The sequence below is a fragment of the Oreochromis aureus genome, linkage group 13 (assembly GCF_013358895.1).
Source record: "Oreochromis aureus strain Israel breed Guangdong linkage group 13, ZZ_aureus, whole genome shotgun sequence".
NCBI classification, from domain to species: Eukaryota; Metazoa; Chordata; class Actinopteri; order Cichliformes; family Cichlidae; genus Oreochromis; species Oreochromis aureus.
This window is the reverse complement of record NC_052954.1, coordinates 10,711,332-10,738,109: the sequence shown is the minus strand read 5'-3', so window position 1 is coordinate 10,738,109 and position 26,778 is coordinate 10,711,332. Positions and strand designations below refer to the sequence as shown.

General features: G+C 44.5%; 1 protein-coding gene across 7 annotated transcripts in view; it reads left to right on the top strand.

The window, feature by feature from the left end:
* Nucleotides 1-5,062: 5,062 nt before the first annotated feature.
* Nucleotides 5,063-26,778, top strand: part of fgfr2 (fibroblast growth factor receptor 2) — a 38,519-nt gene continuing 16,803 nt past the window's right edge. For 2 of the 7 annotated variants that reach the window (XM_031737653.2, XM_031737652.2), the window contains exons 1-8: nucleotides 5,063-5,676; nucleotides 7,748-8,000; nucleotides 14,955-15,212; nucleotides 15,535-15,609; nucleotides 19,512-19,681; nucleotides 21,290-21,413; nucleotides 25,796-25,986; nucleotides 26,269-26,407. In XM_031737653.2, the coding sequence (XP_031593513.1) occupies nucleotides 7,823-8,000; nucleotides 14,955-15,212; nucleotides 15,535-15,609; nucleotides 19,512-19,681; nucleotides 21,290-21,413; nucleotides 25,796-25,986; nucleotides 26,269-26,407 (1,135 nt within the window). In that variant the 5' untranslated portion in view covers nucleotides 5,063-5,676; nucleotides 7,748-7,822. The remainder of the gene's footprint in view (nucleotides 5,677-7,747; nucleotides 8,001-14,954; nucleotides 15,213-15,534; nucleotides 15,610-19,511; nucleotides 19,682-21,289; nucleotides 21,414-25,795; nucleotides 25,987-26,268; nucleotides 26,408-26,778) is intronic. The other 5 variants (XM_031737651.2, XM_031737648.2, XM_031737650.2 and 2 more) reach the window with 4 other exon arrangements.

Sequence of the window (26,778 nt, the reverse complement as noted above, 5' to 3'; positions counted from 1 at the left end):
ATTAGCACAAGCGGGCACATGTTTCTGCTCAGTGTGCTGCTGTTTGCCGTTTCCCGTCGTTGCTCGAGGGATTCGAAACTATCAACCGCCCTGCTCGAGCTGGAAACGCCAGCTTTCTCCGTCTGCTCGTGTCCCCCTTTTTAGCTTCGCTCTGCAGCGAGCTCAATCTGCAGGCATCCCAGCTATTCCAAACACTCTGGAGCACTAAGGTGGAAACATGTGAGGAATCTGGATGACTGACCCTCCATCCACTCCCCTCGATCGCTGCATTCTGTTACCTGCTGAGGAGGAGGCGGAGAGGGCGGCGGAGGCCTGGGTGTCCAGATGAGGTTATTATAGCGTATCAGTGATCCCTCCTGAGGTAAAAGCAGAGAGTCTGTGACAGCGTGCGATGGCTCAAGTCAGGCAGTATGAGAGTTCAGTGCTAAGATCTGACCTCCTGGGTGGAGAAAAGGCATATATGATATGATGACATTTTCAGGCGCACACCTAAAACTGATTTCTGCTCGTCTGTTTCCAATGCCCCCTAAACTTTCCCTTCACACCTTCTGTCAGGGTCCTCTTACATCGGCACACGGCTGCAGAGGAGCTACATGGTTCAAATTAGACCCTGAGGCGTGCTTTTACTTCTTCCTTCTCTCTCTACTCCAATCCCCCCCAACACTTATAGCTCCGCGCATTTGTTTCATATTTTGCTCAGGATATGACTCACTCACCCGGCTGATGTTTGATGTTTTAATTATGCAGTGTCAGTGATACACTGGGAGAAAAATGAGGGGGTCTTTCTGGCTAAGATTTGGAACAGTGAAGTTGCAATAACATATCGCTGCCATTCATGATTAACTGCAGCACCCTCACGGTGTTCTAAAGGAGAACAAGTCTGTTTTGTGTTCTCAGTGGCAAATATCTCTGTTACGCTTCTATAGCATTCAGAGGGACACAGGGAGGAGTTTGGTGCTGTGGCTCTGTTCAGTGTGAGGGAGTGGATTGTCTATGTGCCACTGCAGTAAAAAAACAAAACAAAAAAAAACACACTGTATAATGGATGATTGACTCCAGCAGAGGCGTGCACGGCAATCATTGCTGCAATCACTAATACAGCACTGTGAGGATTTGTTGTGCGGACTGTGGCTGCCTAAAATAGACTTTTATGAGACATGATATTTCATGAATTGTTAAAAAGGAAAACGATAGAAACACATTCCCGAGATGCAACTATATAAAAAAAGCAAGACAGCCCACAGCGATGCTAGCCTCTCTGTAAGGCTGCATAAAGCCTTGCAAAAAAGGAGGTTTTCACAGGACTCTGTGCAGACTCTGTGTGAAAAGTTAAGCACACCCCATACGTCAGTAGTTTCTAGAACCAGGAATAACTTGAAGTGATTATTTTTAGTGTGTCTCACATCTTTGTGGAGGAATCGTCATTCTTCTTTACAGCGTTGCTTTATAAACTAAAGTGCCGATGAAATTAGATGTGTGTTCAAACGCAGTGGATCTCAAATTCATCCTCTGGGGAGCATGAATGTCTTTTCTAGCAGCCCATCAAGGAGTTGTAGAGATTTTCATCTGGAGTAAGTGGTCAGCCAATAACACACAGTGGTCCATGTTACCGCTGCTGCCCAGGTGAGGTCAGGGGATGTCTTCTTGAGAAATGATTTGAGTCTACTGTCTCATCTATTGGAAAACCACGAATCAATAAACGTGCGAGAAACACAAATTCTGATATTTTAGAGCTGAATGTGTGATATTTTATGCTAAAGAGTAGATAAAGGTTGTTATACTTCTGCATGCTATCTGAATAACTGGGCTCTTAAAGCCCTTATGGGAACATATTTTATGCACTTAGTTCTGTTGCTTTTTTAATTGACTAATACTTTGATTTATTCTCAAAAGCTGCCAGGTTCCTATTTTTCACATGCACCATCCATTTTCTGAGCTGCTTATCCAACTAGGATTGGGCTGTTCCCTGTCCCAGCTGACCTGGGGGAGAGCGAAGTTCATCCCGCACAGCTCACCCATACATCACATGGTTAACACAGAGACACAAACAACACTTCACTCTTCTGTCCACATCTACAGCTAGGTTAGAATCAGCAGTTAACCTAACAGGAAGAGTATGCAAACTCTGTGGAGGGAGATCCCAGCCAAGCACCCGGTTTGAACCCAGAATATTTTTGCTGTGAGGTGACAATGCTAACCTCTGCACCAGCATGCAGACGTACACAGTTCATCTCATCAGACTTTCATACTAATACTTTCATGAAAAGATGGGACATCTGGGTGTGATCCAGGAATCGCTGTTATTCATCCCTCACATCATCTCAGATTTGCATATCAGGATGAGGTAAACATAATGACTGGTGTTTGGCTCAGAGCAAAACCACCAGTTGCAGCTTCAATTCTCACAGCAATAAGAGATGTTCTGGCATTAACACATCATTGGGCAGCCATTCCAATAAGCTCACCTCCTTACGAGTTCCATCAACAAAGTCGAAAAATCAATATATTCATCTAACATGTTGATTACAAGCTACTAGCTTGTCATTTCCTTCCCTCCGTCCAAACACTGTGGTTGCTGGGTGAAAAAAAACACAAGAAAAGAAAAGATTGGAGATGAAGAGGGACAATGACAGGTTGACGGATACCACAACACCAGGGCACTGAGTCCATCCAGTCCTCTGTCAAAGCCCCATGAGAATCTGCTTGATGAGGTTTCTTTCAAATGTGGGATGCCCGAGCAGTGGAAAATAAAGTGGGTGATTGTAAATAGACTTCTGTAGTGGGAGGAAAGAGTCACAGAGAGGGAGAAACGGTGGGGGGTATTTTGTGCCACTTGAAAAATGAGTCAAACTTTCCTTCCTCACCTCTTGCTCCCTCTGTATTTCTAGCCAACCTGTCAGCTCCATTGTTATCTGAAGGTTTTACTGGTTTTCAGGCAAAGGTGGGAGAAGAGCGAGAAACAGACGAGAAACTCTCCATTCACAGGACAAACCCTTTGCTGAAGGAAAAAAAGCCTTATTAGTGCAAATTGAATGAAAGCGTTTTCCCTCCCTTGTTTAAAAAAAAGGGGCTCCTGCAGTGAAAGCGAGACAAAAATAAAAAGTCTGCAGAGATTAGAGTCTTCCACCCTCGCCTGTGTCTCTTTCAGAGCACTTGAACGCCTGAACCAATGCAGGAGACAGCTTGAATCAGTGGGGGACAACTTTTGTTGGGCCGACCTTCAGTTTCTCTCCGGGTAGCTGCAGACAGAGCTGTTCATTTATAGGAAAGTTATAAACAGAAGTTTTTTCTAAACTCCGCAGCACGGCAGAATATCATAAACCTCCCCCTCTCTTAAACTGTGATTCACTTCTTATTGCTTTCATTTATTGTTCTGTTATCACGAGCTATGAAAAAGAGCTCTTATTTAAAAATGTGCACAGTAGTATGAAACAGTAAAGGTTCAGAAGCAGAGAGAATGCTTTCAGTGATATATCGGTATTACTTGGACTGCTATATTAGTGATGTTTTCTTATCCCAACTCTAAAAAAGTTGGGACGCTGCGTAAAATGTAATTAAATACAGAATGTAATGATTTATGACTGACACAAACTGTGTGAAACTGAGGAAATGTGACATTTTAAGACCATTTTGAATTTGATGGCAGCAACACCACTGGGTAGCATCCCCTCTTCTTTTACCAGCTGTCTGTAAACATCTGGGAACCAAAGAAATGAGTTGCTGGACATTTTGAACGATTTTACATGGTGGCGTTTCGGGATCATTTTCACTAATAGCTTCTTCTTTGCATCATAGGGCTTTGCACTGCATGGTGAACTGTGGTCAATGACAATTTCTGGCAGTGTTCCTCAGGTCATACAGTGATTTCTGTGCCTGTTTGTAATCTGAGGCCCCAGAAATCACAGGCATCAAATATTGCCTTTCGCGCATGCTCTGAATCCTATTATGCCCTGCAGATGATGAGATATTCAAAGTCTTTGCATTTTTACATTAAGGAACATTGTTCTAAAATTGTTCCACAATTTGTAGACACGGTTTTTGTAGTGAACCTCTGCAGATCTTTAATTCTGAGAAACGCTGCCTCTCTAAGATGCTCTTGCTGTTGCCAGTTAACCTATTAGCTGCAAAATGTTCCGCTAGTTGTTTCTTTTCAGTCCTGCTTACTTTTCCAGCTTTCTGTCGACCCCATCCCAACTTTTCTGACATTTTGCTACCATCAAATTTAAATCAACCCTGTTAAAAATGTGCCTTTTCTAAGTTGATGTATTTGTTATGTTTTCTGTGTTCTATTGAGAATAAAATATGATCTTATGAGATTAGCACATCATTACATTGTGTTCAAATCATTTATATTTTAAACAGCATTCAAACGTTTTCACAACTACTGCAACTATATTGTGACTGGCTGTAATAAAATAATTTGATTACAATAGCAATCCCGCTTTATGAACAGAGCATGCATGCTGCATGCTAAATAAAATTAGTTGTAAAGTATGTAGTAAACAGCTGAGTAAATGTAATGTAGTTAAGATGATAATATATCTCCAAAATGTAGTAAAATAGGTGTATAAAATATTAAATGGAAACAATCAGTGATTCTTGATTTAGATATTGTTTATACTGTAAATGCATTAAATTTCTAAATTTCAGAACAAATACTTTTTTATGATTTACATGATTCACTTCAGTTTTCTTGCTCTAAATCACTGTACACTATTTCTACTTTGAGAAACTGATCTGAATATTCTAGGACAGAGTCTGCAGGGATGCTTCACTACAGTCTATGGGCTATACGTCGTGTCACGTCTTCGCCACTGAGCGGCGTTGCGGTCTGACAGCTCGGCAGAGGCGCAGGGGCCCTCGCATTCCCACTCTGTGTGAACGAGTTGAGCGCGGGGCAGGCAGTCAGGCAGCTCTGCAGTTTGATGGGCGGAGGAAGGCAGGGCTCGAAAGCAGTGCAGGCACCGGCTCGAATTACACTTGGGGTGCTCGGGACAGGAGGAGGGAGGGGGGGTGATGACACGCACTGGAGGGAAGGAGGAGGGCGGTGTGTGTGGAGACGTAAGGAGGAGAAAAAAATCTAGTAAACCTGACAAAGCGTCTGAGTAACAGAGTGAAGACTGTCGGCGGAAGAAGTAGACGCGAGAGACACTCGTTTCACCGAGAGGACGCACATTCACGGATTTTATGAGTTGTTTTTTTTTTTTTTTTCCTTGCAGTGGACAACTATTCTCTTCTGCCCTTTAGAACTCGTTCCACTTACGTGGTAGCTGCAAACTTTCTGTTGAGTTGACAAGTGCGCTGTTCGGGGAACACTGGGCAATGTTTTGCGCTCTGGAAGAAACTTGGTGACGAGAGGTGGAAAGTTTCGAGGGGGGGACAGCGATATGGTTTTACGAAGTGTTTTGGAAGGATAACGCGTGTAAACCCGGATTTCTGTGCATGGCATTGGACTACGCTGTCAGTCGGGTTTGGAATATATCTTCAGATCCGAGCTGATGCCGGCTGATTGTGGAATAGTAAGCTGAAAAAAAAGCCAGCGCCTCGATTTTTTTCCCTTTTTTGCCGCTGCATTGTGGTATTGGACACATTCCTCCCTCTGGATTCAGCTCATGCTCTCTCCTCCCTTATCTGTGCATGCCAAAACAGAGATCTCCACGATTTTAGTCCTCCCTGGTAAGTGTTCTCTACATGGGATAAAAAAAATCTAACGCGTCCTCAGAGCCTCCTCTGTCAGGGTTCCTGCTGCCATACGCGATAGTAGAAATGCGCTTCCACGGTTTGCGCAGTTATTTATTTATTTTTTTTACAGCTGCACGAAAAAAAACCCTGAAAATTGTTTGTTTGCAGTTTTCTAACCAAAAGAGTTTCCAGAAGACGACAAAGTGCGTAAAGTTCTTTATAAAGTTTTTTTTCTTAATTTTAATTTCATATTTTCCTGGCATGCATAAAAAAAACAATTTGGTTTTTTTTTCTTTTTTTTGCACGTAGAAACTTATTTCTGTGAACTTCATCTTTGTTTATTTAAGACGTGAGAAGAGCCACACAACACCTTGCATCATCACTTTAGGGCCCATTAACAAGTGTCCGGGTTATTTATTACTTTGGTAAATTTTCTACATTGCATTTATGGTGCCAATTACCCCGTGACCGCTGTTGTTTTTTCACTGCTTGGTGCCGGAGCCCTAAATCACCGAGGAGCTCCAAATGAGCCCCCTTCATTGTGGAAAAAGCCAACTGATTTGAATTTCAATCGGGGATTCAATCAGTGCCAAGAAATTTCATTGAAAGCTCGAGTTTTTAAATGAAGGCTTGGTCATGTATGAGGCCGAGCTCTCAGTGGGTCCAGTTTTAGAGTGGATTATATCACGTATCACTATAAACCGTTTACTTTTGAGTTTTGCGCATTAATTTTCTCTTTTTCCAAATCGTTTCTGTTGTAGGCTATTTATTTATTTGACGGCTGTAGAAAAATGTAGTATTTTTTTATTGCTCTCTTTAAGCAGCTTAGCACAAAAACACCCCCACATGGAGGCTTTTTTGGTGGGGGCGTGATATCTGGGCTCTTTTCGTCCTGGAGAAGTTTTTAGACAGCGGTGATGCCAGTAGTACTTGATTGGTGCACTGATTCGTTTACTTTTCATCAATAATTCATGAGTCTGGGCTGTCACTATGCGGAACTGGGTACTCTAATTGCAAAATTCACACCGGTGCATTTCTCTAATAAAGTTAAGACGTCGGGATGAACTCAAGCATGCGCGCCGACATCAGGTGCGCGGTCACCGTCCGTGTCCCGCAGTCCCCCGCCCCCGAGGGTTTGAATGAAAGATAACTCGGCATGTGCACGTTTTCTTTTTCGCCCTCTAAAAGTCAAATTACATGTGTCTTTGCGGGTGAAACCAATCGATACTTCCAGCTGGAGGAGAAGGAGCTCAGGGAAGCGTGACTTAACCAAACCTCCAGAGACACTTCGCCGCGGTTGAACCGCAGATGTCTGGCTAAACGGAACGATGTGTGTGTTTGTCCCCATGTTGCAATATCGCTTTTTTCCCAATTAAAACCGTACGGCTCTCATAATCAAGTCCTGGGCATGCAATAAAAGCTCTTACGAATACGATTAACATAAACGCAACAGCGCGGGCAACAGGTTTGGTGCATCTGTTGCGCATAAGCGGTGTCCAGCGGAGAAACTGGTGCCACACTGGCTGCTGCTTTGCCTTTTCTGCACCAGTGACTTTTGAAAACATATCGTGACTCATCTGTTACAAAAGAAAACGTAATATTAGTAATTTAGAGGGGGAAAAAATGAGCAGCGTGGGAACGTGGAACAGGTGATGCTCTTTTTTTCATTAGATTCATGTGAGATTAAATAAATGCTAGAAGTCTGGGGGACGTGAGTGAAACGGCTCCTTTGACACTAAAATTTAGAAGTGGGATGTTTCTGAATTCATATTCTGAAATGTATGTCAGTGCGTACAGATCAAAACTAAAGGTAGATGCGGGGCGGCTCTGTGTGGGCTGCCTCACCTTTCCGGTATGTCTGTGGTGTGGCTTGTTTGACAGCATTTTGAAGCACTTGGTGACTCTGTTGTTTCAGCTGTCTCACTTTTTAAAAAGAAGTAAGAGGGACGTGGCTCAAAGAGCATCTATGATTTAAGATGAACCATTATGACTAAATCTGTCTTCTTTTTCTCTCCCCTTGCTGCCTCTTCAACCTGCCTCCCAACTTCTTCCCCTTACCTCCCAGCCCAGGTGATTGGGTGAATTCCGGTGAGTGACAGGCCAACCCTGCAGCAGTTGATGGTTGGGCGGACCCCCTCAGATGGGATCAGTGTCCAGGGGGAGGTGGAGAAGGGGGGTATGGGGAGCGCTGTGCCCCACTAGCGGGATGGCCTCGTGGGCCTGGCTCCTGGCCGCTGTCCTGCTGTCCCTTTTGACTGTCAGCGTGGCCCGGCCGCCCCTTACTGCCACCAAGGAGGAGGCCACTCTGGAACCTGAAGGTAAGCAGTGAGGGGCTGGTACATGGGGTAGGAGAGGGGTGGGGTGGGGGGGACCCACATTTGTTTGCCTTATTTTTCAAGAGCAGGCACCAGTTTGTCAATAAATAAATAAATAAATAAATAAATCCATCCTTCATCCTATTCAGCGTTTTTGTTTACTTTTGCATCCTTCCCTTCAAATTCTTGTCATGTACTCACATTGACGTGGATAAGAATCCAGAACTGGCCTGTGACACAGTTTCTATATTTTATACTCTTATTTATTTATTTTTTTTAACTTTCCGAGTTTCTTGCAGAAGCACAAGTTTTTTTTTCCCATTTAACTTCCAGTAAAAGTTGAAATATTGGAGACGAGACAAAATTTTAGAGGGAGAAATAGAAATAAACTAAAGAGAAACAACTAACCCCGGCATGGCGGACCTCTTGTTTTCCTCGCTGTGAGTTCTAATTCGCACTCTTTTTGTTTTATTGTTCTTGTCTGTGCATAGCTTACTGAGCTATACTCGAGCTCTAAAGCCGGGTTTGTGTCTCTGTTTGGAGGGAAAGTTGTGAAGAAGGGTGGCACAGTGTTTATCCCGGCATCTCTCATGACCTTCTCGCCTGGAAAGAGATCGAGATGGAGATTTAGAGTTCTGGTCTTTGCTTTCTTCCAGTCACAACTGCTGTTGTTTCCTGTTCCTGCAAAGTTTGAATAATTGTTTTAAGCTATATAGTTTTGAGAAACATCTTAGTGAAAGGCTTTTTTTGTGGGTTTTTTCTTTTAGTCTTTCTTTTAGGCTTCTCTATTTCTGTGTCTCCGGTCTTGGAGTCTGGTTAGAGACGAGCTAATTAGTTGTTGTGATGGATGGTAAGTCGCATTCCAAAGTCCTTTGTTCCCAGGCTTTAATCAGCATGCTAATTGTGAGTTAGGCCAAACAACAGAGCATCACTTTTAAGCCACCTCCCCCACAGTCCTTCTGTCTTTACACAAACACACACTGTACCTTTTCTCGGCCTTTGCCCTTGAGGTCAGGTATCAAACTTACCTACTTGGATGAGAGGCTGCCCGAGCTCTCCTCTCCTGTTGTTTTTGTTGTTCTGTCTCAGACTGTTTGGCTCCAAGCCGGTGAGTTCAGAGCCCCACATGGCCCGGACGCTACGCTACATGGCCACAGAGAGGACAGGGGGAGTTTTCCAGAGTTACAAAATCCCCCAGAAGAGCTCTAAGAGGATTTGTGCATATTTGACTTCTCCTTTAGATGGAGAGATTACAGAGTGCTGCTGGGCAGCGATGAAGTCATGTGACTGGAGATTAAGTGGCCAGACCTGGGTGAGGTCACATGAAGAAGAACGGAGAGGGCACAAAGAACCCGGCCTGCTTATCTGATTGTGAACCAATTTATCTGTTGCATGTTGCAAACAAATATTTATTTAAATTATCATCAACAGCACCTTTGTGTGATTTTACTCAATGTGTTGTCCTCTTCCGTCTGTTGCGTCCTTCCATTCACTAATACTGACAGGACACTATGGAGTCACCTGTGGGATGCAGATGTTAGAGAGAGATGGACTAACTTGAATACCCCCCCCCCGCCTCCGTCCCCACACCCCACCCAGAAAGGTCAAGAATTCTCAAAAACTCCCGCTCCCCTCCCCTCTGCCCTGCAGCCTTGCCTGTGTCTGTGGGAGCAGTAATTACTTTAGATTCATCAGATTGCATATCAATGTTGTCTCTATAGAGCCCGCCCCTGCACCCCTGCTGGCCCTGGTAGTTTGCTTACCTGTGGCTGTTACAATGGAAGAAGCAGAATGAACGTGTTGTTTAATGTGTTCACACAACAGGCTTATTGTTGCCGCTGTAGCCACTTCAATATGGGAACGTTTACCTTGTCCAGGCGCTCTCTGTTTGCACATTGATTAAAATACTCTGAATGACAATGGCAGAAAATACATAGGCATTTTTCTGCTCTTTCAAGCCACTCTTCTTGCACATAATGCGGAATAAATGTGGCACCGGGCGCACTGGAACGCAGGCTGACAAAAGTCAGCTCATGGTTTGGCTCGACTTTCATGTCGTCCCCGCCTGACTGTGTTCTTCAAAAATGCTCTGATCAGCATGGAGGCAGCGCTTCAAAATAGTCGAGCGGTTAAATAAATATAGGCTCCATTATGCATCAAGGAAGATTCTTTGATGCCTAGACAGGCACAAGAATGGGATGGATGCTTGTTAACAACACACTAGTTGCTTTTCCTTGTAGACTTTCTGGGCACAGTAGGAATGTAATTGCTCTCTTGGCTTTCTTGCTGCATTGTTCCTGCTTTCACATGTACGCTGCGCCCTTTTAAACCAGTCACACAGTCGGCACATGTTAAACAAAATGGGATTACAGTTTTCTGTCTCAGCGTGTGTATCTGTGTGCGAGGTGTTGCTCATAACCGATCTGTAGCACTGTGCTATCTGCACAGTAGGAGTGCAGCTGTAAAAGTGTAAAACTGTCAGCTGGCCAGTTAATGACATGGATTGCGGGTTTGGATGTGTGGCGATGGCAATGGAACTGAACTCTAAACAAACACAGTGTGTCAGTCGGTGTGTGTGTGTGCGGAGGGGGGGGAGCAGTTGGGTTTAATATACAGCTTTCACACAATGGCTTTTACTAGCCTGCCGTTAGCTGGTGTTAATCTTGTAGGTTGGAGTGCGTTATTTGCTTTGGCTTATGTGCCAGAAAATACCATGTCACTCCACCGCTCACTCTCACAGCTGTCTGATAAGAGGCTGGGAAGAGCCGCTACCTGTGCCAGCCTGTTTCCTCAGGTCTCCATGCACTGTCTGGTGTACTTCAGGCAAAAAAACTCAATTCCTATTAAGGACATATATAAGATCCATGGCCTTAGTGTAAAAGTTCTAGATCACATTGTTATTTGTTTCTGTTCTTTCTCTCACAGCTGAGGACACATGACACCCCCCCCCCCCCCACCATACACACACACAAAATCAAATTAAATTTGTTGTTATCTGCGCATTATGAAGATTTTTGAAAAGGTTACTTAACCACTTAATTGGTAACCGTAACAATATTATTGAGTTAAGGAACAATGCTGTGTTACAGGCAGATTTAATGTGATTAGAGTGATGCAATACATTTATATTGTACAAGTCTTTCTGCAATTCCCCCCACCCCTCCTCAGTAGCCCCCCCCCCGTCAATTAAAAAAAAACAAAAATTAACATAAACAATACAAAGGGATCAAAATTAAAAAGAAAACTTAAGCACTTAATGTTTTCTTACCATAAAATAACTTGCATAAGATAAATGTTTTTATAGTCTACTGATCTGACAGATTATCATTCGATCGTCGTTACTGTTGGCTTCAGTGTGTCCTTAATCTGACTTATTATAATCTCAAGATTAATGCAATGTTTCTGAGGGTCACTACTGCTACGTTCAGCCTAAGAAGATTGTTGTACATAGTGTCCAAAGGGCTAAAGGGGTCGTGTGGGGTTCAAGGAAGGCCTTGATGAGGGGGTGAAGGGGGGAGCGATCTGGAGGGGCTGTTGCCATGGATGCTTGCAGGAGCCAGTTCACGGAGCTGCTCCTTTGTCATAAAAAAAAAAGCAGAGGAGGGATTTGAATCTGAAAGGACGCAGACATTAGAAAAGGGGTAGAGACAAAAAAGGGGAGAAAAGTCCTGGGATTTGAGTACGTGAGGGGGTTACAGAGGAAGAAGAGAGGGGTAAAAAGAAAAAAAGAGGAAGGATAAGAAGGGCAGTGGAGATGATGTGATTTGAGCACGTGCATGTGAGTGTCTGTGTTGGACTCCATGCATGCTTAGTGTGCGCCTCTGAGATGGCAGTCATTACATTTAGTCTTCGATCTCATTTTGCAGAATGAGGCAGGGAGGAGATGGGAAGATAGGCCTGGAGGCAAATGTGCCTTTCTGAAGAAGTAAATTCCTAAGATCAGAGAAAGGAAAAAAAGAAAAAACTTTGCCCTTGCCTTTTACCAACATTTCTGTGGGGCTCATGCCAGCTTGATAGACAGACAGATGGGCAAGCAGACATTAAAGGGACTTTGGTGAGAATCGCTTGCTGCATTTAGCCACACACACACACACACACACACACACACACACACACACACACACACACACACACACACACACACACACACACACACACACACACACACACACACACACATATGCACACATATTCAGGTTGTGAGACTTAATTATTGCCAGCAAAAGATGGTGCGACTGAGGATGAGAAGACGGAGCGGGGATAAGACGGGCTGAATCTGTTCCACCTGATGGACACTTGTAATGGCTGTGAGTGAGAGGGAGAGAGATGGATTTTGAAATGTGCTCCAGGAGAAGAGAGGAAAATGATAGGAGTGTGAGAAGGTGGGAAGAGGAGAAAGCTGCTTTTGAAAGAAATTGAGAAAAACCTGTGTGTGTCTATGAATGTGAGAGAGAGAGGCTCCCGCCCCCTCCTGTTGTGCAGAAGGGGGATGAAACTTTGCAGAGATGAGAAAATCTGCAGTGAAGTGTTTCAGCTCTTACACACAAGAGGCTACAAGAGTCCATGTACACATGCTGAGAGTGAGCGTTTCACTGGAGCTGTGCATTTAGATAACATGTTTAAGATTCAGTTCTCTATCTTTATTTTCTTAGTTTGTCTACAAGTTAGTTTCTGCATTCTGTGTGTGTGTTTACATGGGGTTAGATGACACAGGTTCCCATGAAAAATCAGGTATGCTGGAGGTGTCAACAGGTTTGGGAAGGGTCGAGGTTAGGTCAGCAGGGTCGTGGTGGGTGTGGATGTGTGTAATCAGGGAAAGAAGAGGGCAAAGCGGAAGGAGAGGTGAAAGAGCAGCAGCAGGAGGAGGAGCTGATGGAGGGGCACAGATGGACACAGCAGAGAAAAGAAAATGATGAAGACAAATTCAATCACTCACACACCAAATGGATAAATTCCTGCCCTTCCCTTTTCCTGTTTTTCCTTCCAAACTTGCGTACCCTTCTTCCATCGCTCCTTCATTTCCAGAACTATCCCTGTGATATAAAAAACCCCCCTCCAAGCAGTAATAACATCACACTGAATGCCTCCAGTGTGGAAAACCACATTGTAAAAGGTAGCGGAGACAGCTCCCATCAATCAGCACAGGAGCTCCACCTCTTATCAGACCACACACTCGGCCCTGGGTGCCAAAGGGGGGGTTAATTACTTCCGGTTTGAAGGAGTTAAGAGGGAAAACAAGACAATGCAGGAACCGTACCTGTGTGTGTACGTGCCTAGGGCAAGAGGTTTGCACACATGCCTCAACTCCAGGCTTGTGGCGGAATGACTTTCCCTTCCTGTTGTACGTGTGTGTGCAGGTTTACTTTACATTTGACACAAACATAGGAAGCGCAGAGGTGTATAATGAGGGTGGGGTGTCGGTGAAAAGGTGCATTGAGGTACAGGAAAGGCAGGGAGTGCCGCTGCCTCTGTAATTACACATATCGGACTTCAGCTAAACGCTCTGCATATACCACCATCGCTGGCTTTTTTTGTACGCTTTTCCATTGTTGCAACTTTCCTCCCTCGAATCTTTTTAATCCCTCTCATTTTTCACCTTGTTCCCACTGAAGACGTAAACTTGTGAACATCTGCGTTATAGAGAACAACACTGACTAAGATCAGTCTGCAATCGAGCTCAGTGAACACATACACGTGTGCATGAATGTGTGTGTGAAGTTTGCAACATGCCCGGGGCGACTGGAATTGACTTGAGCATATACGGCAGAACCCAGCTTGTGTTTCGGCAGGTTTTTTCCTAGTTTGCGTAGCGTTCCCTCACTGTCTCAATGTGTGTGGATATGTAATCCATGATGATCCTGATGTAGAAGTGCAGTCTCAGCTATGGAAATTCAGAATTCTCTCTCTTTTTTTAAACATGTCGGACGTTCATCTTGCTCCGTCAGTGCAGATGTACGAGTCTGAGAACACAGTGTGTGCGCACGCACTCGCAGGCAGGCTTGATTTTTCTCCCAGAAATGAAGAGTTTTATGCACTTTGGAGTAGAGCGCTGAGTTTCTTGCTCTCTGCCTTGGCTGGCAGGAGCTGAGGCTGTAGATCTGGCAGAGCTGTAGATCCTCCATGGCCATGTTGTGAAAGGGAACGAGGACAAGAGAGATGGAAAACAGAAGAGTCAGGCTGCCGCCAGCTCAAGGTTTTTCGTAGCTTAGGCGCACAGTCAGTACCAGAGAAATGCCAAGACAGGGAAAAAAAAAACCCCCATCCGATCCCATTCCCGCCTCCCCCCTCCCACTTCCCCTGCCTGTCAACTACTTCCGTCTTAGACCTTTCTGGCTGCTTTCCTTTCTGATGGGCAGACATTCTGGAGTTGTATTACCTTCCCTTTTTCTTTTTTTTCTTTTTTTTTTTTAAACGCTGCAGAGATTTTTCTGCTCTGCTCCTACTCACCTACACACATTGGCTGCTTGGCATCTGCACTGAAACAGAGGGATGGCTGGGGAGGGGTGTTTCACCACAAAGATGTCCATTTCATAACTGTTCGCAAAGCTTGGATTGTTTTCTTTTGTTTTTTCTTCCTCTCTCCTTTACACACACTGCTATGGCCATAACTGCATGCACTGAATCTATAACAGCCAATCACTGCACACTTCAACGGAACAAGGTTTCCAAGAGTCTCATTTTAAATGATTGGGAGTTTGTAAAGATGTGTTGGTGTGGCGGTTTGAAACGTGGGCCTCCTCTTTTCTGTATTGCTCCTCCTGCATAAGTTGATTTAAATGCATCCGTTGGGGTTTTTTGGTGTTTTTTATTTCTTTCTTAAATTGCTTGTTTCTTCCTCTCCCACCTCTCTTTCCTCCTCCTCCTTGTGCACCCTCTTCCTTCCTCATCCTTTACCCCCACCCACCTTCCCCGATCCCCTTCGACCTTACCCCACTCCTCCCCACATCTGCTCTGCAGAGGCGTCGAACAAATACCAAATTTCTAAGCCCACGGTGTGCTCAGTGCACCCGGGGGAAGTGCTGAAGCTCAGCTGCCCTCTGCCAGTGACGGGGACCATCACCTGGACCAAAGATGGCAGCTCTCTGGGCAACAACAACCGCACGCTGATAGAGCAGGAGGTGCTGCAGATCCGTGACGCCACGCCCAAGGATTCGGGCCTGTACGCCTGCACCAGCGTGGGCAAAGACACGGTCTGCTTCATAGTCAATGTCACAGGTGAGTCAGGGATCAGGCAAGGTTAGGACAGGTCAGGATGTGAACTTTAGAGATAGAGGATTGGTCTGTGCTTGGTGTGGATCCAGGAAATGGCCATGGAGTAGATATGGTCAAGGATGAGCAGCCTGAAGCTCAATATGAGTGTGTGCGCGTGTATAAAACAGTAACTTACAATAATATTTAATATTTTTTTTAAAAATGCCCTCACTCTATTGATTCCTTTAAAACTGTGTTGCAGTGTTGTAACACGGAAATTGCTACGTGTGTGTCTGTGTATGGGGTGCAAAAAAAGGATGGCAGTAACCGTGGTTACTCTGTGCAGATGCCATCTCGTCGGGGGATGATGAGGACGATACAGAGCGATCGGAGGACACTGGGGCGGATGGAGAGCAGTTAAGTGAGTATGGGAGGAAACCAAAGGGGTATGAATGAGTTCGAGATGCTCTCCCTTTCCTCACCAGGTCCCGTAGATTAGGCACCCCTGAGTGAGATGCCTTAAAGAGACAGTAGTAACCCGTGTCTTCACTGATCTGACATCTTCCACCTTCTCCGTTCAATAACTTTCTCTGTTTCCCAACATTTGTTCCATCGTTAACTCAAGCTTCATTCTCCTACCAGTTACAGCTATGTCTCCATGACACTTTAAATGCACATTTTGGATGCAGAGAAGGCTAAAGCAATTAACTAGTAGCATATTTGCCCATATCTAAAAACAAAAAGTTCAATTTAAGGGCTTTTAAAATTAGCACATGCCATGGTTTGAGTGCTATAGTCTGTTAAATAGCGAAGAGTCCCTAAGAGCATGTCAGAACTTAAGTGTGGAATGCTGATTGTGATAGCCAAATACTTAGAAAGGCTTAATCCCTAAGCGAAATAATCTACTTAGCTTTGTCAGAGTTTGTTAGCACAAGTGAGACTCTGTGATTATGATTAAAGCAGCACAGAAGTGGATGGTCTTTATTTGTTCTGGGAGTAGATGGCTGTAAGTGACACCAAACTCTTGTCAAATTGGACTTTTAGCCATATTGCTGCTATTCTATACATTAGTGTTCCTGAGATTAGTGTGTGTGTGTGTGTGTGTGTGTGTGTGTGTGTGTGTGTGTGTGTGTGTGTGTATTCCAGGCTGGACGCTCCAGGGGAATACTGGGATTCCTTACATTCTTCTAGCTTGTGTCTCACAGGTAGTCAGGCCTCATGGAGCCATCCTGCCAGCCATTTAGTCAGCTGGGCTCATCCATTATGAAAGATGCCCATCTGGACACAGTTACCCACCTGATGGGTTTGTGTGTGAGAAAGAGAAAGTTCTTTACCCAAGTTTGTGGGATAGTAACATGTTTCTGCACACGCACACGCGCACACGCATGCTTGCGTTCGCATACGCACTCACGAAAAGGAGGCTGAAACAAAGTTGAGGGCTTCCACATCTTGTTAAACTTCTCCACATGCACTGCGTCTCATCGTGAGTTCTCCTTCTCCACTTTTGGGCTGACTGTAATTGCCTGAAATCCATTAAATATGTGGTGGTGATGGTGGGGGGGTGCAGAACTCGAGCAAGAGTAAAAGAAAAAAAAATGGTGGAGAGGGAAAAGATCCAGCCACTCTGGTGGTAATAAGCTGTTTGAAAACAAAGGCGAAGCTGTTCTGGCAGTACAGTTGCATTTTCTCGCCGTGTGTGTTTCTGAAAATTCAAAACCAAGATTATTATTAAAAGAAAGGGGGAAGAAGAAGGGGGGAAAATGGAGGCGGGGGGGAGTGGGCTTGTGTTGGATCAGTACCAACTCTTTTCTGAGCATGGCGTGGAGCCTTGGCCTCGGGCCGAGGAGGAGGAGGGTGGGCGTGGGAGGGAAGGACAGTGGAGAGTGAGGGGTGTAGCTTTATATTCGTGGCTTTATTTTCTGGAGTGCTCAGAATGGATCGGGCATCGGGCCATTGCAACACAGAGCATTTTGTTTAAACTTTGTATAGAAGACTGACGAACATATGCCAGTGAAGAAAAGATGGAAATTTGTTTGTTTATCAGCGGGGGGTGGTGTAATTGGAGAAGATGTAGAGGAGCCTCTACAGGGATCTGTGAGGGGAGCCATGCTTAGGGTGGATGGAGGGAAGGGGGAACTGATGTCATGATTAAGTCGAAAAGCCACGAGGAGCTTCGCTCTAAGCTCGGGTCTAAATCATCAGATCTGTATCCTGTTTACAGTTGTGTTGTTTAGATGATTGCTCACTTTTATTGCGTGTTCCCTTTGGTTAAAGTTGTGCATCTTTCAAATTTTTATAAGGGAACTCCTCCCCGTCTCAGTTTTTAGTTTGCTTATGACATCATCTTCCTTGTTGGGTGGGACTCAGCTGAAGAAAAGTTGATGTCATAAATCTGGGCGAACCAACCAGGATTAAACGATGTCTGAATCAAAACTTGATGACGATTGATCTGCCACTATCTTTCAGGTCTAATTAAACCTTCCTCACATGTGTTAAACATATGTAATAACTCTTTGAAGCTTCCTTCGTGTGTTGCATATTTCTTTTTTGGATTTAGGAAATCCTGCCATCATGAAAGGTTGTCAAAATAAATAACCAAGTTTCTGCTTAATCAAGAAAAACATTACGAATTGAATGCTTTATATCAAATTTGTCTTGGTGAATAACTCATATGAACATGATATAAATTCACTTGTTCAGCTTGCACAGATGAACGGTAAACAGGAGGATATTGCAGCTTAACAAGAAATCATTTAAACAATGAAATACTTCTCTGGGACACTTGCAGATTTAGCTCTCCAGAGGAGCTTAGAGAGAAAAAAAAATCTTGACTCTCAGTGCCTGAGTTAGATAACCTCAGCTCACCCCAGGCCAGCTAAGGATAAACAGCCGTGAGCGGGGAGCCGGATGTGCAGGGCTTTGGGGGCGGCAGGGATTCCTGGAGGCCACAGCATTTGGGCCAGCGAGAGTTTGGCTTCATCTGGAGAGAGGTCTGAGGGCTTGTTGCATTTGAAGTGCTACCCCTGCGGACAGAGAGCATGGGAAACTGCACTGCTCACCTTTTATGTCTCAACCTCATCTTCTGACCGGCTGCCAGTTTGAGGTCAGAGGTCGGTTTTGAGAGACGGGCTCACGATGGGTTAGTCTCCACCTAATCTGTCTCTGTCTGAATGGATGGAGTGATAACAGGGTGAGTGTGCGGAAGTGAAGCTGGAGGAAAAAGAAGAGCAGTGAGAGTGAGGAGGAAGATGAAAGGGGTAGTGAGTAATTATAGTGCGAGCACTTACTGTATGCATCCATTCAGGAAGGAAGAGCGATGTTTACTGACTGTACTTTCCAAGTATGCTCGACTTGTCCGGTTGTTTAAGCCAGAGAAATGATTGGTGGCTTCTGCTGATAGTATGGGCAGGAAGGAAAGAGAGTGCAGGGAATAGTCTCCTTCAATTTAAGCTTGTGTTTGAACCAGTAGCAGTCTTATCTTTGGGTATTCCCTCTGTTACCTGCCATATGAGGGGGAAGTGATGGTGTGGAAGACCGTTTGGATTGTTGTTTGACTTTGAGTTTCTCTTCCCCTCCGAGTCCCATCTGCTTAGGCAATCACCCTCCCAGGTGCAGAGAAAAAAAAAAAGGAGGGGCGGGGGAATCCAGCTGACTGAGTGACTGAAATTGGGAGGAAAAAAAGGAGCTGACAAATGGACGAAACACAAGCACGGTGACAGATTTCAGTAGGAGAAATAACGGTTGTCAGTTTGGTGTTGATATGAATCTGGACAAAAGTATGCAGCGAAAACTCTGATATCCTTCGTTAAATGTGACATTCATTTTCTCCCCTGACGGCACATAATGATTTTCAAAAGGTGATAAGCGTCCTGGGCCCTGCCGTCCATATCTAGCCAAGTGACAGGCAGATAAACAGGGCAGCTATGGTAATTGGAGGAAGTGGAGGGAGGAAAAAAGCTGCTAAGTGGAATGAGATGAAATTGAATGTGATGGTCTAGTTACCCTCTTGGCAACGCCCAGGCACATTCTCCCCTTAGAGCCGATGTTTCCCCCCCGCAACACCCCGTCGAGCCTGCAGGAAAAGTGTGTGTTTTTGTTTAGCTCTGTGAATGTGAAGCTCTGGTTTTTGTTATGTCGGAGGGGGGTTAGGGGTTCCCAAAGCCCCGGGAGTTTTACAAATGCTTCAGGTTTGTCTCTTCCTGCAGTAATGCTTCTAATGTACATGCCTTAGCCAGTCTGCAGTCCCATTGCCAAAATGTTAATGCCGAGGACATTATTAGGAAATCTCAGCCTCACTCAACACCAACTGTTCTCTGGTTGCAGGCGCGCCGTATTGGACCTCATCAGCAAAGATGGAGAAGAAGCTGCATGCGGTGCCAGCTGCCAACACAGTCAAGTTCCGCTGTGCTGCAGGAGGCAACCCCAAGCCCAAGCTGCGCTGGCTTAAAAACAGCAAGCCTTTCCGCCAAGAGGACCGCATGGGAGGGTATAAGGTAGGATAAACACTAATAGATCAGAATTTTTATTACTAATGTCAACTCACTTCCCTATCTGGGTTTTGGCTGCTTTTCTGGGCTGCCGTTCTCATGGCCATTTTGTGTATTTTATTTGCAAGGAGAGCCTTCTCCTTTCAGTACTTCCCTCACTGTCCTTTCACCCCTTTTCCACCCTTCGCTGGAGAGATGGGAGGAGGAAAGACAGAGGAAACGAGGGCAGGGTTTCTGGTGTGAAATTGGAATTGCTCATCCGTGTGCCTCTTCTCACCGGGATACTTTGCAGAGCCTCTCGCTGTAACTTGACATGGTTCTATACCCCCAACAATTAGAAATGTAAGCCCAGGACGTAAGGGTTAAATGCTCCTAAACAGTAATGCATAGAGAAAGTAGGTAGCGTCAGGTTTGAACTGAGTTCATAATGTTGAGGTAACTCGATCAGGGAGAACAGGTCCCACTGGCTTTAGGTTGGAGACTCGTAGAGATTCCAGCTTCTTGTTCTTTTGACCTGAAATATGATTTACAAATGCTGTAGCTTAGCTTGTTAATATTTAAAATTCATGTGCCGTGCAAGTTTACACCTTTGATTCCAGGTGTAGATTAAACTGGTGCTAGTCTGATATGCAGTTTGGTTACAGTTTATTTGTTTTCTCTCCTTTAAATTCATCTCTTTGTCCCCTTACTGTAAATGCTGGAGTCATACTGATGAAGTGCATTAATAATGCAAATGGACAGTTATGAAATTCATATATGAAAAGACCCAGTGATGCTGAATGAGTCTGGGGCTCCTGGTTAATGACTTGTGGTTTATGAGGAAACACATTTCACTGCCAGGAAAGTTTAGGTGCAGATTAATGTTGATGTAGCCGCTAATGTTGCTTCCCATTGGCTTTCAGCACGCTCATTACAGCACGGACAAAAAACAGCCACGACGTGACGGAAATGACACAGTCAGGCTGTCAGATCCACCGTGGACAGTTCATTTCTCTCTTTTTGTCAACAAAGGCAGGACAAAAGCTGTACCTGAGCCCAGCCCTGTAGTATAATCTCTCCATTGTGTGAAATGTAGGCCTGTACAAGCAGTGGCTACAGTGTCTCTTCAGTGTGCTGATGGAAACTCTATTGTCAACTCACACCTGCTGATGCCACACAGAGGTGAAGCTATTTTTGCAAATAAGTATGAATAACTGTGTGTTTTTAAAACGGCTTTGACTACAGGATGGGGGAGACTAAATGAAATAGCAGTGGTTGACAGAAGAGGTAGACGGCTAACGTGGAAACATGCAGGGCAATGTTAGGCGTACTTACGGTGTAAGTACTTCTTAGAGCACTGGGAACTTAGATGGTGATATAAACTGGGAAGCTTTCACCATCAGGGTATGTAATCTGCATCAATAAAGAAAAGATTGTGACTTGGAGAGTCATTTTGTTCAAATCTGACCTGAATATTGTTTGCACACCGGATCGTCTCGTTTCTTTAATGCTTCTTTTCAAATCCGGCTCTCTGTGTCTAATCTCTGCTCAGTTGCTCAGGATTCAATGACATGCACGTGATGTGAAGTTGTGAGTTTCTGTCTGCACATAACAAGAGACTGCTCCTTTACCCAGGTGCGTAGCCAGCACTGGACCCTGATCATGGAGAGCGTGGTGCCGTCCGACAAAGGCAACTACACCTGTTTGGTGGAGAACGAGTATGGATCCATCAACCATACCTACACCCTGGACGTAGTGGGTCAGTACTACACACAAAACACACACTTAGGCGCAAAGTACACCTGTAAGGCTAACAAAGGAGGGATGGAGGAAGGGGAGGGCAGTGGGTGTTTCTCACAGTGGGAATAGAGTGTCTTCTGTGGAATTGCCCAGGTGCGCTCTAGATGCAGGTGGAGGTCAATGAGGAATGTGGAAGCTAAAGATGAATATGTCAACAGTTTTAATATGGCTCTCAATAATTTATATTACAATATTTAATTTGTGTTAAGTCAAACATTTGATGATTTTGAAACTACTCGAAGCATTGAGTGGTGTCTCACTAATGTAGAAGATCTTCATTTGGCCTGAAAAACATTTTATTGCTCTATTTTAAAAAAAGCCGTCTGTACAGCTAGGATGTCTCGCTATTCAGCAGTGATTGAAGAAAACAATCAGATTTCAGCACTGTAGCCAGACTGACAGTCAGAGCTCTGTTCCTTTTACATTAACTAGTAATTACTTTATGAATTTCTTTACAAATAGTTAAAAAAATACTCATAACCCTCTCACAGACATATCATTGCATACAGCTGCTTTTAAGAATATTGCTAATTCTTTCTTGATTCTGAAGGATCTTGAAAGAGCAGTTGTAAAACAGCTAATTGATTATCTGCAGAGGAATGGCTTATTTGAAGAGTTTCAGCTGGGTTTCAGAGCCCATCACAGCACAGAAACGGCTTTAGTGAAGGTTACAAATGATTTTCTTATGGCCTCTGACAGTGGACTCATCTCTGTACTTGTCTTGCTAGACCTCAGTGCAGCGTTCGATACTGTTCACCACAATATTTTGTTACTGCGCTGCAGTGGTTTAAATCATATCTAATAAAATCCAGTTTGTTCACGTAAATGGAGAGTCCTTTTCAAACACTAGGGTTAATTATGGAGTTCCACAGGGTTCTGTACTAGGACCAGTTCTGTTTACATTATACATGCTTCCCTAAGGCAGCATCATTTGAGAGCATAGCATACATTTTCATTTCTGTGCAGACGATACCCATCTTTGTGTCTAGGTGAAGCCAGATGACACACCAATTAGTTAAACTGCAGGAATATCTTAAAAATATATAGTCTAATTTCCTGGTTATAAATTCAGATAAAGTTGAGGTTGTACTTGTGTTGTAATTGGGGTTTTCCCTGTGTTATTGTAGGGGTTTTAGTGTCTTGCCACAACTGCTGTTGTGATTGCTGTCCAGATAAAATAAAATTGGTTGTTTTTGTACTTTGTCTTGATATGTCAGTCCCAACGAGCTAAAACAAATGTGTAGTGTCTATTTAAAGGATAATTTAATGCAAATTGAAAGGAAAAAAAATGTTGAACCTACTCATGTTTCTTACAGATTGGCTCATGATGATGTCATGAAATGTCAAATTCTTGTCATTTAGTACCTCAACAAGTCAGTGAAAAGAGATGAATGATTTTATCATCTAGACTCTGAAACAACAGAATGCTGGCTGAGCAGTATCACAGGGTTCAGGCCCACCTCAGTCAACCCCCTTTTCTGACCTTTGGAGCAAGACAGCAAAGACTGTTTTTCTGCTCAGTTTGCAAAATCGATTGTGCGGACAACAAGGGGAGTGGGATAAAGATAGTAGATCAATGTAAGCATGTGTGCTTGTGCAAGCGCACACACCAACTTTGCTCTTAAATTTGATTTGAACCAGTTCTCCTTTGGCCTTTGCTGCGCATCAGAATTTATCTGACATAGTAATTCTTCTACAGGCTAGTCAGTAAACCACAAATAACCAGAATGGACATGAAGCTGCAGCTGCTTGTTTCACTGAAGAAAATTTAGGGTACTGCACTCATGCATTTGTAGTTTATGGTTCTAGCACTGTCACTAATCTTTAGCAGTCATGCTGTAATTGCACGCTCTTTTTATTAGTGCCTCCATGGTAATGACAAGTATTATTTTCACTGTATCAGATTTAGATCGAATACCTGAGGGTTTTAGCACAAAAGTGAACATACAGGCACACAAACACGTGGAGGTCGACACACGGGCGCAAATGCTCCCCAACTAAGGCCCCCTGCTCTGCTTCGCTCTGCACTTAGCTCAAGCTCTCCTTCAGACTGCATATTTCTGTTTTTGTTCTGTTTTATTGCAGAGCAGTAAACCCCCTCCATGTCTGGCTCCACAGCCACTGCCCCCTGCAACCTCTTGCTTCATTTTACTCCATTATAGCTGGTTGGACAGAATGGGGAGGGGGGGAGAAAGAGAAAGAAAAGGAAGGGAAGCAGGGACAGAAAATGCTGCTCTTATCTGTCTTTTTTTTTTTTGTCCAAATGACCTGCATGATCAGCTATTAAAAGCAAAAGCAGCCAGTTTGCTCTGGTTCAAGCTGGGCTCTGGAGAAAGGGCTGCAAAGCGACAGCCATGGCAAGTGGAGAAATGAGGAGTTAGAAGAGATCGGGGTGGCTATGTGACATTTTGTGGGTAGCCCTGTCATCCTGTGCTGTGCTGTGTTTTTCCTAAGCCCCTCCCTGACCTTCAGGTCACTGTGTGCCAAGCCACCCAGTACCCAAAGTTCATCAGACTTGAACGGGACACGATGGAATGCCATCTCCTTGTTGTGACCCTGATCGGTAACAACAACACATTAAAAATTAATGCAGGGTTTGCTTCTTCGTTTGTTTTGATACAGACAAACCTTAACTTTGACCTATTTTTCTGTTGCTTACTGGAATTTTTTCCCAAATATGTCTTCCTTACATATTTCATATGTCTTCCTTCCTTTAAGTTCTTGTACAAGTTCGATGGGGAAACTTATAGACCCATAACCATGCGTTACACACTTTCCCATCCCTGGTGTTCATTTACTGGAGACTTGACCATAACTACTACCTCCTTAACTCTCACCCTAACCTTATTTTAAACTTAAACCTATCTTTCATGCTAAATCTTTATGATTTATGCTATGGGAACTTCCCAAAGCCAGATCCCCTCAATGTGACAGCATGAACAGACTTGTCCTCACAACATCAGAACTAAGAGTTTGCACACACACACACACACATATGTGATATTCCTTTTTCTAATTTAAGAAAGAAAAGCTCCACAGCCTTTTATTGTTTGCGGGTTTCTCCCAAATCATTACGTGGCCTATTTTTCTCACACCACCACATATTCTGTCATTTAGTCTAAGTAGTCAGCTATGCAGCTCTAAATGCTCCAGCCAGATTTGGCACAGCTATAATAAAGTTTCAAGTTCATTTCAAAAAAAAAGAAAGAAGAAAAGAAAGTCCTTTGACTTGCCAACATGTTTCTCTGCGTGTGATTGTTTCACATTTTGAAACGGTTTTAAAGTTCTTTAAAAAGAAAATTGCCTCGTAAAATGCTGTTCGGTATGTTTTACAAAGAGAGCACAAAATTCAAGTCGATCACCTCTCCCTGTTTTGTAAAGATCGAGAGGGTGCGGAGGCTCGTGAAGTATGGGAGAGGAGAGAAAATGGGGGCAAATAAAGAGAGACAATAAACAAGACGTGCTCTAGGAATGTGCAGAGGGGAGGAGGGAGGAATAAGGGGTGGGATTGATCTGATCTGACAGATGTCAAAAAGGTGGAGCGTGGAGACAAACGCAGACATATGGAAGAAGTCTCTACCTCTTAGGTTCTGCACTATCCATCTGTCGATCCCTCGTCTTTCCTTCACTCACCCTGCTAATTATTCCCCCCTCTTTCTCTCTAATTCCCAGCCTCCACGCTCTGACCATCCCCCGTGACGAACCCCGACACGTATACATACACAGGCACAAACGTATTCACTCCAGTTACCTTCAGGCTTTGTTTTGGAAAGGCGCTGCGGCGCCCCGGGCTCGGTGATGTCACTTTGTGCGTGTGTGAGAGTTTAGTGGCAGCGGGTGGTTGCTGTCAGTGTGGGGGTTGGTGGGCTCCTCATAGTGGTGGTGTTTGAAAGGGGGCATTGTTCCACAGGTCTCGCTCTGTTTGGATTCGCAGGGCAAATGTTTGCTTGTAAAAGAATGCAGATAGGTCGAGATGTGAGGGCGCTATGAAGGTATTCCGCTTTCCGAGACGGGTACATAGCTTAGGTTAACCCCCAATGTGCGCCTCGATTTATAAAAGTCCTCCTCTACCTGATTTCTGTTTACTGTTTAGAGCTAGATACTCCTCTTTGTTTTGTTTGTAGCTTTCAAGAGCTTCTTAGATTTAAGAAAAAAAAGAAAGGCAGCACATCGTGATCACCATGATTATACCTGCCTGGGCTGCTCGGAAAACCATTCACACTCACAGTGCATAAAGCACAAATCAACGTTCACATTCTTAAACATCAGATTTAACTACGAGATTCTTAAAGGGAAGTGGCAGGCATTTAGACACGTTCTAATTTTCTTCTCCCTCAACAGAGCGGTCTCCTCATCGGCCTATTCTTCAGGCCGGCCTCCCGGCCAACACCACTGTCCACGTAGGAGAGGATGCCCGTTTCGTTTGCAAGGTCTACAGTGATGCCCAACCTCACATCCAGTGGCTAAAACATATCAGTCAGAACGGCAGCCGCTACGGCACAGATGGACACCCCTATGTCAGAGTGTTAAAGGTACGTCGCCTCATTTCCCCTTTTAGATTTTATTTCTGCGTAAAGAAAAATCTGTTCCTCCTTTGTGGTGTTCTGCCAGTGACTCCAGGTGAATGTCAGCAGTCATATAAGGAACTAACTCCGCTTTTCCCCTGATGAAGTGCCAGGTTTTATCTGTGGGGATTCCTGCTTTCTCCTCTCTCCTGCAGATCCATATGCAGTAGCTGTAGTCGTGATGTTTGACTAATTCTGCTCATTCATTTGATGTGCGTGTCTAAGAATGTGTGTGTATGTGGATTGCAGCGTTCAGGCATTAACAGCTCAGACGTGGAAGTGCTCACACTCACCAACGTGACAGAACAAGATGCTGGAGAATATGTCTGTAAAGCCTCCAATTATATAGGCGAGGTCAGCCAGTCGGGCTGGCTGACTGTCATCACAGGTAACCTATGAGACCTGACTCACCTACACTCCCTCCCTACCTTCCGGTGTGGTTTCATAGGCTTCGATCCTGACTTGCTGTGCTGTGGTGGTCCTGCTGGTGGTCCCTTGGTGGTCCTGGTATCACAGTCCGTTTTCCCCCTTTATGTTGCGCCCTTGTGTTTTAGCTGTTCCCCCACCCCCCCGTCACTGGCCGGGAATGGTGAGGCCATGGAAGCACTGGACGAGCCTGCACACCTAGACATCAAAATTGACACAGCTAGCATCTTTTCTCTGTGCGAGCTGTGTCAAGGTGATGTATGGTGTTGCAGTGTTCTCCATGCTCGCTCTGTTTTTTGCATGTGGCTAATGTGTGGTTTAGACTTGCCTTTT